Raw genomic sequence first — 15,500 nt, 5'->3', positions numbered from 1 at the left:
CTGAGGCATTCCCTCTTTACCTCGAACAATTTGACCAAAATGTTCTCTCGGTGGTGGGTCATTTCCTTTACATCTTCAATGATCAGCTCTCCCCTTTCTTTAATGTCTCGAATCCATTCCTTGACAGCCTTGGTGGTATCCCGTACTCCTTCAAACTCTGTAGTAGTCCTTTGTGCCAATGTTGATGGGGGAACATGGGATTCGGGGGCATGATGCAACGGTTTCAGCAGGTGATCGATGTACCCCTCGGCCTGCTCAGCACGAACTCGGTACATGTTTCTCTCAGCAGTTATCTCGTTGAGTTGCCTGAGCCTATTTTGTACAGAGTCCTTGAACTCCTCCCTTTCTTGTTCTTTGGTGGCTCGCCCTATCGAGACGGTTGTAATGCTATAATCAGCCAACGCAATTTAATTTGTTGTCTTATCGATAGGAGGGGTAGCGACATGGATGGAGCAGTTCCTCTGCTCATCCTTGGTGATCCGGAAGTAGGTCTTAGGCTTTTTCTTCCCTTTGGACTTTGTTTCCCCTATGTGAGAAAAAATATCCTCCAAGTCGATAGGTGGCTTGGTGGCTGCCTTCCGCTGTGCACAAGCAACTAACTAGTCTTGAGGTATGGTCTGCCCGGATGTTATGGTCAAATTTCTACTCTGCTCCTTAAAGGTTTCAGCTGGTTCACTGCATATCTGCAATTGATCTGTCATAGGAGGAGCAGAGGGAGTATCCAGCCCTTTGCTTATAGTTGAGTTATCCCTACCTCACTGAACAATTGTCGAGTATCCCCATGTGATGGTTACTCCTCAATTCTATCGGGCTCTATCGGGCTCGTGGGTCTCATCCGCCCTTTATTCTCCTTCGACGGTGGTGTCATCTTTGCCGGTACTATGCAGTTGCAATTCATGCTGACTCCCCTGGGTTAGTTCATGAACATCAGCCCCTCGATTGGACGGAATTTCTCCTTCCTCAACTTGGTTTTTAGGTTCACTAGAATCAATGATCCTCACCTCTGTATTTAGCTTGTTTTGTGCTGGAGGATTATCAGCCTCGAATGCATCAACATCGCTCTGGGAGGGCGGAGCACGTATATAATCAAGTTCAACTACATCATCATCGGAACTGGGGTCCTTGGATGATGAAGTGACTTCTGGTCTTCTAATAGGGATCTTCTCCCTTCTAGTCCTTTTTGACATCCGAGTCCCTCTATTAGCTTTGGCTTTCTTCCTTTTTTCGGGTTTCTCAACCTCTTCCTTTGGTGCACTTGAGGTTCCCTCATCTTCCGAGGACTGAGAATCAAGACTACCCATCATATGGTATGTGAATTGAACTCTCTCATGGGTTAGTCGCTCAATCTGTTGGTGTAACCAATGATTGGTGTACCTTCCTGAGGCTGCCATAACTACCTCAAAATCAGTAATTGGATCCTGAGACCAATCAATGCCCAGCAAGAGGTGCCTTACTACCTCAAACTCCCGAACCTACAAGCAATTTCCAGAATCTGTCACTTGATCCGGGACCCAACGATATTCATAAAGTCGCATTTGCTGCACACTTAACCTTGAATATTCACGCCGTCGGACCTCATAGTCATCAGAACAATTCCTCCAATAGTCTTCAATTGATTCCTTTGCTCTGTAGCGCCTGCCATAGGCTCTTTTTGCCAAATTGTCATGATCAAAACATTTCCTTGGGAAATGTTCCTGTAGGCCATAAGAGGCTAATTCAGCAAGTGACTCATCGGCATGTGCTGAATTCTTTAAATGCACATCGAGGTTACCCAAAATCATAGAGAAGGTGAATCCGGACTGTTTCTTGTCTCTGAGTAAGCTGCCTGTTGGACGTGCTTGCCTTGCAACTTTCAGAAGAATTACTTTGTCTGTTGGATAGCATGGAAGTCAGAACGGAGCTCCTTCAAAGCCGGCTATCCGGATATAGGAGAACCTAGGGAATTGAATAAACCAAGCGTCGTACCTTGTACCAAAATGGTAGCCTTCTCTGAGAACCTTATGTGCAATCCCCCCTGCATCAGCCTGACTAGGCGCATTGTGAAGGCGTCATTGACACACTCATACTGACCAATTGCATAAGCAGGGTTGTTCTTTTCCCTCTGAGCTATGTCATAGTAATGTAGTTGAGGATAGCAATCGTACACCTTTACCTGATTGGGCCCGTTCCCGATTTCACCCTTCTTGATTAACCCTGTCAGTGGTTGGTGTCAGGCGAACATATAAACTAGGTAAGAGGTCATGGTGAAGTGCTTCTTCTCTTCAAGTTCGACCAAACGGGTATGGATATTATCACTAATGATTTGAGCCTAGTCGAACTTGGATTTCTCGGCAAAGACCTGCTCCGTAAAGTAGAACATCCATTCTTCAAAAAAGTTAGATTGGGGGAGTCCCATAACCCGGCTAAGCAAGGTGACCATGTCCCCATGCTCATTATGAAAGTCACTTCTGGGGGTCTTTTTCCCAATTCTAATACTCGGAGGCCTTCTCTCCTTATACCATTCCTCGTTTATCAATGTCCTGCATTTAGCAGGGTTCATGTCATATGCAACTTGTGCTTCATCTATGGTTGTTGCAATGGGGTTATCCGGGAATGGGATGTTGAATGCTTTGCCAATGGCCTCAGGTGTGAAGTCAACTAGGATCATATTCCCTAGAACGACTAATCTAGTCTCTGGCTGATAATGTTGCGCAACCTCAACCACTAGCTCATAATTCTGCACTAATGAAGGAAATCTTGTTGCCTGGGCGATACCACTTTCCATCATCCGCCTAGGCCTACCATAGGCATTAGGGGAAAATACCTAGTCTCGAAAGTCCTGAATGTCTATGTGGCCCAAGTCAATATCGCCTATGTTTTCCCATATGCTCTGGAATTTTGACTCCCTCAATCCTCCTCTCTGGTACTGGTATTTCATCTTCTCACCTTTGCAAGGGATGTCCGATTTAGAAGCCCAAGATGTTCCGGCTACACTACGCGTCTTTGAGGATTCTACTACAGATTTAGGCATCTACACTGCACAAACGGACGCGGATTACGAGACGAGATGAAGGAAACAAACAGGTTAGTCAAAAAAGGATAATGTTAGCACATAAGGATCAATGGAAGACTGAAATTTCAAGAAAGTACGATGCTTCGGCAAAAGAGCCTGATTAATTTGGACATGAAATGTTATTAAGCTCTCTGTTTAAAATTTACTACTCAGCTGCGGTTCAAGGCTTGCGTGTTTAATGATCGCTAAACTTGCACTCAAAGTCTTTAAGTTTAGCTTTCAAAAATGAATGAGGTTCAAAATTTCCTTAGTCTGAAATTTGCATTCCTGAGTTAATTTTCTTTGACAGACTCCACTTCAGATGCTTTGTTTGATGCCTTTCAAAAAGGAAAAAAGATGCGGTCCACAGAATTTTATCATTTAATCAAATTTTTTCTATTATTTGCCTAAACACATCTAACCAATCTTGCTGCAATGTCCCCTTCTCACTGATGACCTTCCAGTGGTCCATTAGCCTATTCCTGAGACCCGTAGGCTAGGTGGAATGAAGAATGAGGGTCCAGCATTGATGAAATGAGGACTTACTATTTTTAGTAAGTCAGGGAATGACCATTCTGGAGTTACTATCCTACTGAGCTTTCCATGTTTTGCCTCTGGACGCGATGATCTTTAGTAAGTGGCTGTGTGGCACAATTCTATTTTTGGCAGTAGACAGGGGTTCTGATTCTACAGCAGTTTTGTGGTCGTTCGGGCTTAGTTTCATCCTGATTGTGATAATAATCAGTACGGGAGTCATTTGCGACATAATTAAATATTATTTCCTTATCCTAAGGTTTAATATTTAATTAATCTGATTATTTGCGACTGATTTATTAAAATTGGGATTAATGCCTATTTTTCCTAAGTTCTTGGCGAATTTCATGTTTATTAAAGAGATGTCGAAATATTGAGAAAGATATTATTTTTTATGACTTATCTCTAATATTTGCCAAAATGTAATGCGAGTCCTTGCCTTAGGCGTGAGGTTTGACTTGTGGGAAATGGCACCACATTTGGGGTCCACATGTAGTGGAGTGAAATGCAAATGAAAGGCGTTGAAATTGAAGGAAATTGCATTTGGGGTTGAGGTGTGTGAAGTTATAAATATGAGACTTGGGCTCCCATTTCCATATCTTTGAAAATTGCATCGTTATGCTGCCGGTTTGGCTACTGAAAATCTGAGCTTCGAAGTTGGTTTCCTAACTAAGTCTCAGTTTCGTACTTGCAAGATAGTACCTAGTTGTGTCCTTGTATTCCCATTGCTGATTGGTGAATGAGTTGCAGATTATGGAGTGTTCCATAATTGGATTTGAGTGTTCCTGGTTGCTAGTCGCGGGACTGCTGAAAGTATATTTTGCTCCCACCTCTTAACCAAGCGACTCCATCATTCTGGGTACCGGCTCATCCTTCCTTCCTTGCCATGGCGATACAATGTGTGAGTTTTTAGCATTTTTAAATGAGCAATGAATTTACTAGATAAAATCGAACTTCCCAAGTATAGCGTGGTTTTTTGCACTTGCATTGGGATGTGTGCCAATTGACTAGTGGGTTGTTTGGATTGTAGTTTGGATTGGATGTTGTTAGTGTTATATTGGGGTTTGGGATTGATTTGATGTGATTTGGGTGAAAAATGAGAGAGTTATGAATATTTTGATGTTTTGCGTTTGGTCGCTGAACTTCAGGCCTTTTGGCTTGTTTGCAAGCTTATAAATTTTTTAACACCTTACTCCATATCACCAAAGTTCAGGGTTTTATGCGAGATTTCAAAGTTTAAATTTTCGAAGTTTTAAACGCTTTTGACATTTTACTCTATATCGTCGAAGTTCGGGGTTTTTTTGCGATTTTTGCAAGTTTTTAACTTTTTCACACTTTACCCTTTTCGCCAAAATTCGGGGGTTTAGCGACTTTTGTGAGCTTTTAACTTTTTCACACTTTACCCCTTTCGCCGAAATTCGGGGGTTTAGCGACTTTTGCAAACTTTTAACTTTTTCACACTTTACCCCTTTCGCCGAAATTCAGGGGTTTCGCGACTTTTGCAAACTTTTAACTTTTTCTAAAGTTTCACGTTTTACCTTGCCTTTGCCAATTTCGGCAAAAATAGACACTTCGCAAGGTTTTTACATTTTGACATTTAACTCAGTTTAGGCGATTTTCGACGAATAAGGACATTTGAAAGGCTGTCAACTTAGACGCTAACTTAATGGCGAAAAATCAGTCTGAAGGGGAGCTTTTCAAATCCTTGAAACTTTAAGCGTTAAACTCACCTTGCAGATTCCAGGCTTACACTATGACCATATCTCCCTTGGACTGATTTTGGGCACTCAAAAAAAATGGTGTGAGACTCTTCACGTAGAACTCCAAAGCGATGCGACTCAAAAAAACCCCAACACTCCCTTTCTTCAACGATGGCAAAGGCTACCGTTTCACCACTCCTAGATCTCATCAAGAGGGACGGCGGACAAAAACAATCAAAATTTGAAACGCAGCAGGACAAAGGCTGAAAACCAAAAGAGGGGGACCCTGTCGGCGACAGGGAGTGTGTGCAATGCACAACAGGTACCTAACATGGCCTAGTAGCCAGGACCCATCTTGCATTGTTTGCATTTGTGTAAATTCTCCCACTTAAGGAGGCATGTTGGTGTAATTAAGGTGTTGTACCTTGTTAGCTCTTCACCTAGGTTCTAATTACAGATATCACTTAAGTTTACTTAGGGACCACATAGGAACATTTCCACTTTCGATGGTACTATCACATTATCACTTATCCACCTTCAATTAAACTTCCACCTTTCATGGTTTTATCACACTATTACTTTTCCACCTTTTGTGGGTGATAAGTTATCATTGTCGTCTCATATCATAAGATTAAGACCACCTGTCCTAATCTTATGCCTTCCTATGTTTCACCTTGGCTTACTTAACCAAGGGGCCTCCTATGTACATTTTGTTAATGCATAATAGCTTCGGTAAGATAAATGATTGAATGAGAGATAAATAAAGTCTCTCATTCAATCATTTATCATATCGATAACTATGATAAAACCATCACGCAATTGAATCATCCTTGATAGTCATTCTATATTTGTATATGACCAAACTATTGATTAAATCATACTATGCATCTTTCTCATGTTCATCTATCTAATGAATCTTGTATCTAGATGAATATCGATCTAACATAATGATGACTCCGATTAATATATTATCGGATTGCATTAGATCGGATTGCATTAGATCGGGTTGCATATTATATCAGGGTGCATATAGTATATATCGAATGCATATCGGGTAGTGTTATGTTAGTCACCGATAGTTATCGGTGTGTTAGTCTACACCGATAGTTATCGGTTGTCAAGGCTAACACACCGATAACTATCGGCTGTTAGCATTGACAGCCACCGATATACTATCGGGTGGTAGCGATTGGTTAACACCGATAATTGTCGGTTATACTCCACACCGATTGACATTTACGTAACATGCAATTTATTAGTATTAACAATAAGACACGATCAAGTAATGTCTTGATCAGTCATGACCGATCAAGGCATTGCTTGACCGTGCCTTGTTTGTCATATACTTATAGTAAGTGGCATTCGTGAGATAGGACATAGAAAATATTAAATGTTCCTCTCATCTGTCACAAGGAAGAATATAGTCAGATATATACAATAAGAATAATACCAAAATTAGATAATAGAATATAACTTAGATATTGAATGTAAATTGAACATCATTTACATGGTATCAGAGCTATAGTTAAATCGAACCTGAGGCTGTTCAATTTTACGTAAAATTCAAATCAAGTATATATTCAACATCACAAACCTATCAATGGCCAACGCTATCGGATTTGAAGACAAACTTGCAGGAGGTGACAATTTCTCCGCATGGAAATTCAGAATTCAAATGATACTAAAAGATAACAAAGTTGAATCATTCGTAAAAACTGAATCCAAAGAACCTGAGATTGAACCTGATCAAGCAATTTGGAGAGAAGGAAATGATAAAGCTATCAAAATAATAGTTGATGGGGTAAGGAAAAATATTATGCCCATCATAAAGAAACACGAATCAGCCTTCAACATGTTCAAAGCACTTGAAGATGCTTTTGAGATATCCAATGCCAGTAGAACCTTGGCTCTAAAAAGAGAGATAAATCATATAACCATGATGAAAGGAGAATCAGTCAACGCCTACTTCATGCGGATATCGAATTTAAAAGATGAACTAGCAACCCTTGGATATGAGATCCAAAGCAAAGAATTAACCCTCATTGCTTTAGATGGGTTGCCTAGTATCTGGGAAACGTTTGTCCAAGGCATCAATGCAAGGGACAACTTTCCAAAATTCGATAGACTAAAGGCTGACTGTCTCCAAGAGGAATCAAGGCAAAACAAGAAAGGAATCAAACAAAAGAATATAGATGAAGATCTTCAAGTTCTAACTACGAACTCAGATAGAAAGGGCAAGAGGAAGCAATTCAGGAAGAGAAAGAGTCGTCATGGCAAGAGCTCTTTCAAGAAGGACCTATCGCAAATTTAGTGTTACAGATGTGACAAATTTGGGCACTATGTTGCTAAATGTCCAAAAAGAGCCAAACAAGCCACATTTGCCAAATCAGGAAAATCAAAAAAAGAAGAGGACTCGAAGAAGTATGTGCTCTATTCAACACTCACATATCAAACATCAAACAAAGTGAACTCTTGGGGAATCGACAATGGCTCATCCAGACACATCACAGGATTCAGAGAAGTACTAGACTTTATGAGAGAGGAAAATGATGAAGAGGTAACCATCGGAGATGACTCCACACACCCTGTCAAAGGAGTTGGAAACTGCACCATCAAACTGAAGTCAGGTGTATCACTACAACTTGAAGGAGTACTTTATGTCCCCGGCATTAAGAGGAATCTTGTCTCAATATCAGCACTAGAGGACAATGGATACAGAGTGACATTCATGGACAACAAAGTGTTAGCTTGGCCAAAGAACTCATCTATCAAGAAGGCTAGTACAATTGGTCAAAGACAAGGCTACCTATATGAGTTATGCACAAAGCAAAATCTAGCCCTAATTCATGAAACTTCAGACACCAATGAAATTTGGCATAGAAGACCAAGCCACCTAAACTTTCGAGCTTTATCATCAATGGGAGATCTTGTCACATGTCTACCTAAGCTAAAGAAATGTCATTCAGGGGTATGCACAAGATGTGCCCTAGGCAAAAACACTAGAGGTTATTTTCAGAGTACTACTAGGAAAACAAGTAAAGTCTTAGAGTCAATTCATTCTGATGTATGTGGACCTATGTCTGTAAATTCATTAAGGGGGTTTTTGTATTATGTGATATTTGTCGATGACTACTCTAGGAAAACCTGGATCTACTTTCTGAAATGCAAAGAATCAGAAGAGATCCTTAATAGGTTTAAAGAATTCAAATCATTAACAGAAAACTACTCAAGAAACAAAATTAAAACCCTTAGAACTAATAATGGGGGGAAATACACATCAGAATTATTTAAAGAGTTTTGCAAAAATTCAGAGATTAAGAGGGAGTTAACAATACCTTACAACCCTCAACAAAATGGGATAGCAGAAAGGAAAAATAGGACAATCGTTGAAGCTGTCAGAGCTATGATTCTTGATCAGAATCTAAACATCAATCTTTGGGTAGAAGCAACCAGCACTGCAGTATACATTCAAAACAGATGTCCTCACTCCCATCTTGAAGACAAGACCCCTGAAGAAGTCTTTACAAAATCAAAACTAGATATAAGTCACCTTAGGATCTTTGGATGTCCAGTGTATATTCATGTACCTAAGGAGAAAAGATTATAATTAGAACCCTTTGGAAAGAGAGGAATCTTTGTAGGATACAGTGAAACCTCCAAAGCCTACAGAATATATATACCTAGCCAAAAGAACATTGAACTAAGTAGGGATGTGATCTTTGAGGAAAACTTAGCCTTCAAAAGAGCCCAAAGCTCTCTAGATCCTGAAATCCCTATTCCCAACCCTGGCTTAGATAGAGATCCTACCCCTGAACTTCAGAGGGAGAATCCTGAGGAAACTATGAGTGAAACTTTAAGTCCATCTAGAGAAAACCTCAAGAAAAGACCACTATGGGCCACCAAAACTGTAGAAGAAGCTCAGAAGTTTGCTGCTCCCTTAGGAACTTTTAGAGAAAGCTAAAAACCTAATAAATTTGCTAGCTATGTTGCCCTTACGAATGACCTCTCTAAAGCTGAACCAAGCAATGTATCAGATGCACTTCAAAATCAAGTATGGAAGGATGCCATGTTTGAAGAGTATCAATCCATTATGAAGAACGATGTTTGGGAGATTAATCTAGACCAATCTAGAAATCTGTGGTTTTCATCTAAATGGCTGTTCAAAATCAAACATGTTGCAGACGGCAATATTGAAAAACACAAGGCCAGATTTGTAGCCAAAGGCTTCTCACAAAGGGAAGGAATAGATTATGAAGAAACCTTTGCACCAGTTGCCAGGTACACCTCAGTAAGAGTTGTATTAGCCATTGAAGCAGCAAAGGGATCGAAGGTACACCAAATGGACGTTAAGACAGCCTTCCTAAATGGCAAGATTTCAGAAGAAGTCTACCTAGAGCAACCTGAAGGTTTTGAAATTATTGACTCAGAGTCTCATGTGTGTAGACTCAAAAAAGCTCTCTATGGGCTCAAACAGGCTCCCAGGGCATGGTATAAAAGAATAGACACCTATCTCTCAAGACTAGGTTTTTCCAAAAATGATGTAGACCCTAATCTCTACTACAAAAGAAATAGAGATGACATGCTAATATTGATCTTATATGTTGATGACTTATTAATCACAGGAAGTGATCAACTTATAAAACAATGCAAGAATGATCTATCTAAAGAATTTGATATGAAGGACTTAGGATTCCTTCATTACTTCCTAGGATTAGAAGTATGGCAGAATTCTGACATCATACTAAACCAAGGAAAGTACACTTTGGATATTTTGAAGAGATTCGGAATGCTAAATTGTAGACCCATGACCTCTCCTATGGAAACCAAACTACATAAACTCAAAGCAGCAGCAGCAGAGTCACAACCCACTGATCCTACTCAATACAGACAGATGATTGGGTCCCTGATGTATCTGGTAAATACAAGACCAGATATCTGTTATGCAGTCAATGCTTTAAGTCAGTTTATGTGTGAACCAAAGGAGATACACCTGGTTGCAGTGAAGCACATTATGAGGTACCTACAAGGTACTCTAAACCTTGGTCTCAAATACAAGAAGGTTGAGATAGACTTACATGGATTTACAGATTCAGATTGGGTTGGAAGTGTAACAGACAGGAAAAGCACTTCAGGGTGTTGTTTCAGTCTAGGTTCAGCTATGATATCTTGGATCAGCAAGAAGCAGTCTTTTGTAGCTCAAAGTTCCACCGAGGCAGAATACATTGCAGCTTCTATGGCTGCCTGAGAGGCAGTGTGGCTCAGGAAGTTGCTTGTAGGGTTGTTTGGAGAACCTATGAAACCCACTATTATTCACTGTGACAATCAGAGTTGCATAAGACTTTCAGTAAACCCAGTGTTTCATGACAGATCCAAACATATTGAGATTCCATACCACTATATGCGAGATATGGTGGATAGGAATGCAATCCAACTGGAATATGTTTGTACAAGAGATCAAACTGCAGACATTATGAGCAAACCCCTTTCCAGAGTGAAGGTTGATCACTTCAGAAAAGGTTTAGGTATGACAGAAAGGTAAATTGCTTTGTAATTTAAATGTGAAATATCCATAAGATGTTTAATGTGTAAACTTCTTTGTCAAGTTAGGACAAACTTTTGGATTCTATTCCCTGTGTTCACATCTAAGAGGTGACGATCTCTCAAGATAGTGAACACTTGTATGGAACATTATAAGGTGACGATCTTATAGTGTCCACACCAGTTATCATGTTGGATCTCTGGTATGTCATGGATGTGCCATGATTGTGTTGTGATAAAACACTTGTATAAAAGTGTTAAGTGCACTTATCACAACTAGGATAAGGTGAGAAATTAATCTTTCTCATATGATTATCCTTAAGTTTTGCGTGTAGGCAATACTGATATCACATGCTTAGGTGATATCCTGTCAATTGCAAGATTGACATAATGAACTCTAGTATCACGTGTATAGGTGATACTTCATACCAAATGATTAAGTGGTGTGATTCCCATGAATGACTAAAATGATCACTATCAATTAAAATATGATGCTTGAATATATTGTCTACATCATCTTACCTAGCTAAGAGGGAGTGTTAATGCATAATAGCTTCGGTAAGATAAACGATTGAATGAGAGATAAATGAAGTCTCTCATTCAATCATTTATCATATCGATAACTATGATAAAACCATCAAGCAATTGAATCATCCTTGATAGTCATTCTATATTTGTATATGACCAAACTATTGATTAAATCATACTATGCATCTTTCTCATGTTCATCTATCTAATGAATCTTGTATCTAGATGAATATCGATCTAACATAATGATGACTCCAATTAATATATTATCGGATTGCATTAGATCAGGTTGCATATTATATCGGGGTGCATATAGTATATATCGAATGCATATCGGGTAGTGTTATGTTAGTCACCGATAGTTATCGGTGTGTTAGTCTACACCGATAGTTATCGGTTGTCAAGGCTAACACACCGATAACTATCGACTGTTAGCATTGACAGCCACCGATATACTATCGGGTGGTAGCGATTGGTTAACACCGATAATTATCGGTTATACTCCACACCGATTGACATTTACGTAACATGCAATTTATTAGTATTAACAACAAGACACGATCAAGTAATGTCTTGATCGGTCATGACCGATCAAGGCATTGCTTGACCGTGCCTTGTTTGTCATATACTTATAGTAAGTGGCATTCGTGAGATAGGACATAGAAAATATTAAATGTTCCTCTCATCTGTCACAAGGAAGAATATAGTCAGATATATACAATAAGAATAATACCAAAATTAGATAATAGAATATAACTTAGATATTGAATGTAAATTGAACATCATTTACACATTCATCTATCCTATTACATTCTTCATGAGAATACAGTTTATTCTTTTCATATTGATTCTCTCTTGTTATGTGCTTTCCATTAGGCCTTTAGATCTTAGGTGGCTTATAAAGCATACCATTTGATTTCAAGAACAGATGTTGTGATGGGAAATACTAAAATAGTAATCCCATTCAACCACTTTCAGACAATCATGAGGAAACACAATGAAACAAGATAAAGCTACTGTTGAAAACAACTCACACAACAACCATTGCAAGGTGATCATAGCAGTCAGATCACCAATACAGTACAGAAATAATGGTGGCACACAAATAATCAGGTGCAAAAATGTACACTCAATAAGATGGTGAATATTAATTACTCCATTTTTCTAGAGTACATCGGAGTGTCCCTTTATTAAGGGAATAATGAAAAGGTGTATTCAGTATATCTGCATTACCAAGCGCTTAATATAAATACACATTTAAATGTATTGTGGGGCCTGATTTGCCTCTTTAACAATTCTTCAGCTGAAAGCCACTTTGGAGTCTGCAAGGCTATCTGATACCTTGAAAGAACTTGTAATAGCCATCTCAATCGGTATTCATCATACATATTGTGTACAACTAGTTCAACTTTGCAACTAGAAGCTTGACTTTTATCAATCTCTATCAGTACCTACTCAACCTATACAACTCTAATAAGAGTGCATCTGTAAGGAAAATTAATTATACTCCAACCACAAACCCATTCTTCAAGCATGCTTGGACCCACTTTAAAATTATACTTACTCAAAGTCAACACGGACAATGTCTTATCAAATTCTAGCAACTGCTCTGGAGTTGGCAAAATCAGCAGAAAGAATTCAAGGCATTGAAATGCCATTTCCAAATGTTTTACTGTTAGAGGAAAGGACAATGACTACAAAAAGGTTCAGTTCACAGTTTGCCCTTTGCAAACAGGAACTGGGAGAATTTCTTCCTACATGGAGGAAGTGATCAGCACAAAGAAGTTATCTCATAACTGTAGTATTCAATCTTGTCTTGCAATGGTTTTATCTGGTAATATGTTTCACCTAAATGGATTTCATGTTTAATAGAATTTGTCATTTAGTGGAAATATAACTCTAATCTAAATGTCTGTTATATACCTAACTAATTCTGATCAATTACTAATGTTTGTTACCAGAGATGTGACCTTTCACCCTGACAGGACAAATCCTATAATGTGCCCCTTAATCCACATATAAATAACATTTCACCCTATTCATCCATTTACACCTATCAACTATTATATTCATATTCTATATTCAATATGTAGATATTACATATTTACCGTATATGTATCTAGTAGGTGTGTGACAAAGTCCCTTGTAATCCCTGACTCCTCCAAATATTCATTAACTGATTATGCAGCCTCTCATCCATCAAGAACAACTATTCTTCTATTAACTTCATTCTTTCTTTTCTAATTCTTTCAAGCGAATTTGTTGACATACAATGCACTTCAAATATCTAGAAGAGTTTTATTTTCTACAAACTTCATCCTTTCTATCCTCTTATTTCAAGCAAGCACATTGGCATGCAATGAAGATCCAAGGCCAAGGTTATCGATGATACTTTCCTGTTTATTACAGGTAACATTCTCATGTCTTTAGCACACAAATCTAAATAATTACTATTCCAATTGCAATAACTATATAATAAGTCTAAACTGAACCACATTAGCAAAGGAAAAATATTGACATGAATATAAACAATTATGGTTGACTGAACCATAATTTACTGATTCGCAGATGACATAAAATAAACAATTATTTGATCCATAAAATGAAACTGATTAGAAACATAACAGATGTAAATTACACTGCTGTGATCCACAGTTTAACTAACTTAGATAATTAAAGTGCAGATAAGAGGCAATATGCAATCAAGGACAAAAACCAAGACTTGAGATTCAGCAAAGACTTGATTTAAAAGAGTAGAAATTAAAGGACAAGAGAAAACTAAAATGTGATATTCACAAATACAATAACTCCTGTTGAACAGACCTAAAAGTCAACTATTATTTCATCCACAAAAAGAACCAATTAGAAACATAACCACTATAAATTGCAACGTTGTGAGCCACAGTTTAACAGGCACTTAGATAATAAAAGTGCAAATAAAAGGCACTATACAATCAAGGAAGAAAATCAGGACCTGAGATTCCATACAGACAAGAGTTAAAAAAGTAGAAGTCATAAAATGAGAGAGAACTACCATATGATACTCATATATGCAATAACTCCCCAAACTACCAGAAGGTATGTCAAAAGGATAGCCTGTCTGAATAAATATCTGCAATCCACACTAAACCCAAACAAAATGAGAGATATATTTGAAATTTTTGAAACTAACACTGTAATGATACTCAAAGAAATATTTTTGACACGGTCACAAATAATATGAGAAAAAGCAAACTTTTAAAGAAAATAATTAACCTCTGGATTTTTCTCCATTTCTGCTGTTAAAGCACCAAGTGATCCAGGATGGAGTCTAGCATCATCATCCAAGAACAGTACATATTTGCTGTCTTTATGCATCCTTTCCACACCTGCCTATAGGTAGAAAAAAGAATTCAGGAAATTGTGCTACTCGGATGCACCCATATGAGAAGTTGAGAAGTTCAGATTACGAAGGTAGCAAATCTTACTGAGTTTCCATAAATTAACTCTTATCAGAAATGGATAACAAAAGAAAATGATTAGAAGTGTGAACAAGAAAGGAAGTCCTATATGAAACAGTCATGAACCAATAAACAAGGTAGGTGAAATTTGAAACAAATGATCAGCACAATTGAATTCCCTCGAGAATACTCGCACCTAGGTAAGGTAAGCATGTACATTAAGTTTTTTAAATCACAAAATAAATGCAATTAATTGTAGAAATCTTGATCACAGGGTTTCACGATATTTTCCTCTAAAGATTGCAATTTTTAATAACTAGTATAACCTGACAGATATAATGGGCTAGTCTGGACCAAAATTGAGTTACATCTCCAGATTTTAACAAGCAGTTGCCTGACAAAAAACAAAAAGCATTTCCAGTTCCAAGGGTTAGGAAGCTTTCGCTTCCCTGTGGATCTGGCAAGGGGCCTGACAAAACAATGAAATGAACCCACATAATGTTTTGCCTTTTCTATCCTCATTCTGAATTTCACGTCTAGAATTGTCCAAACGTTGAATCAGCAAGTATATGAATTTTGAAAAGAAAATTAAAGAAACACGTGTACTACACACAATTTGGACAAGAAATAAAAATTCAAAAAATATATTTATGCATTGAAAAATAACTGTCTTATTTCCATTCTCAACCTAAAAAATTTCTGCTACCAAAGACATTATGTCCCAATATG

At 38.2% G+C, this 15,500-nt stretch overlaps 1 protein-coding gene across 4 annotated transcripts in view; it reads right to left on the bottom strand.

Moving 5' to 3' along the window:
- The window catches only part of LOC131049143 (uncharacterized), an 84,848-nt gene that overhangs the window by 28,450 nt on the left and 40,898 nt on the right, over positions 1 to 15,500 (bottom strand). For 2 of the 4 annotated variants that reach the window (XM_057983174.2, XM_057983171.2), the window contains exons 6-7: positions 14,587 to 14,703; positions 14,366 to 14,455 (exon numbers count right to left, since the gene is read on the bottom strand). In XM_057983174.2, coding sequence (XP_057839157.1) covers positions 14,366 to 14,455; positions 14,587 to 14,703 — 207 coding nt within the window. The remainder of the gene's footprint in view (positions 1 to 14,365; positions 14,456 to 14,586; positions 14,704 to 15,500) is intronic. The other 2 variants (XM_057983172.2, XM_057983173.2) reach the window with 2 other exon arrangements.

The sequence above is a fragment of the Cryptomeria japonica genome, chromosome 2 (assembly GCF_030272615.1).
Source record: "Cryptomeria japonica chromosome 2, Sugi_1.0, whole genome shotgun sequence".
Taxonomy (NCBI): domain Eukaryota; kingdom Viridiplantae; phylum Streptophyta; class Pinopsida; order Cupressales; family Cupressaceae; genus Cryptomeria; species Cryptomeria japonica.
Note: the sequence above shows the minus strand (reverse complement) of the source record. Positions and strands in the feature narration are given on the sequence as shown.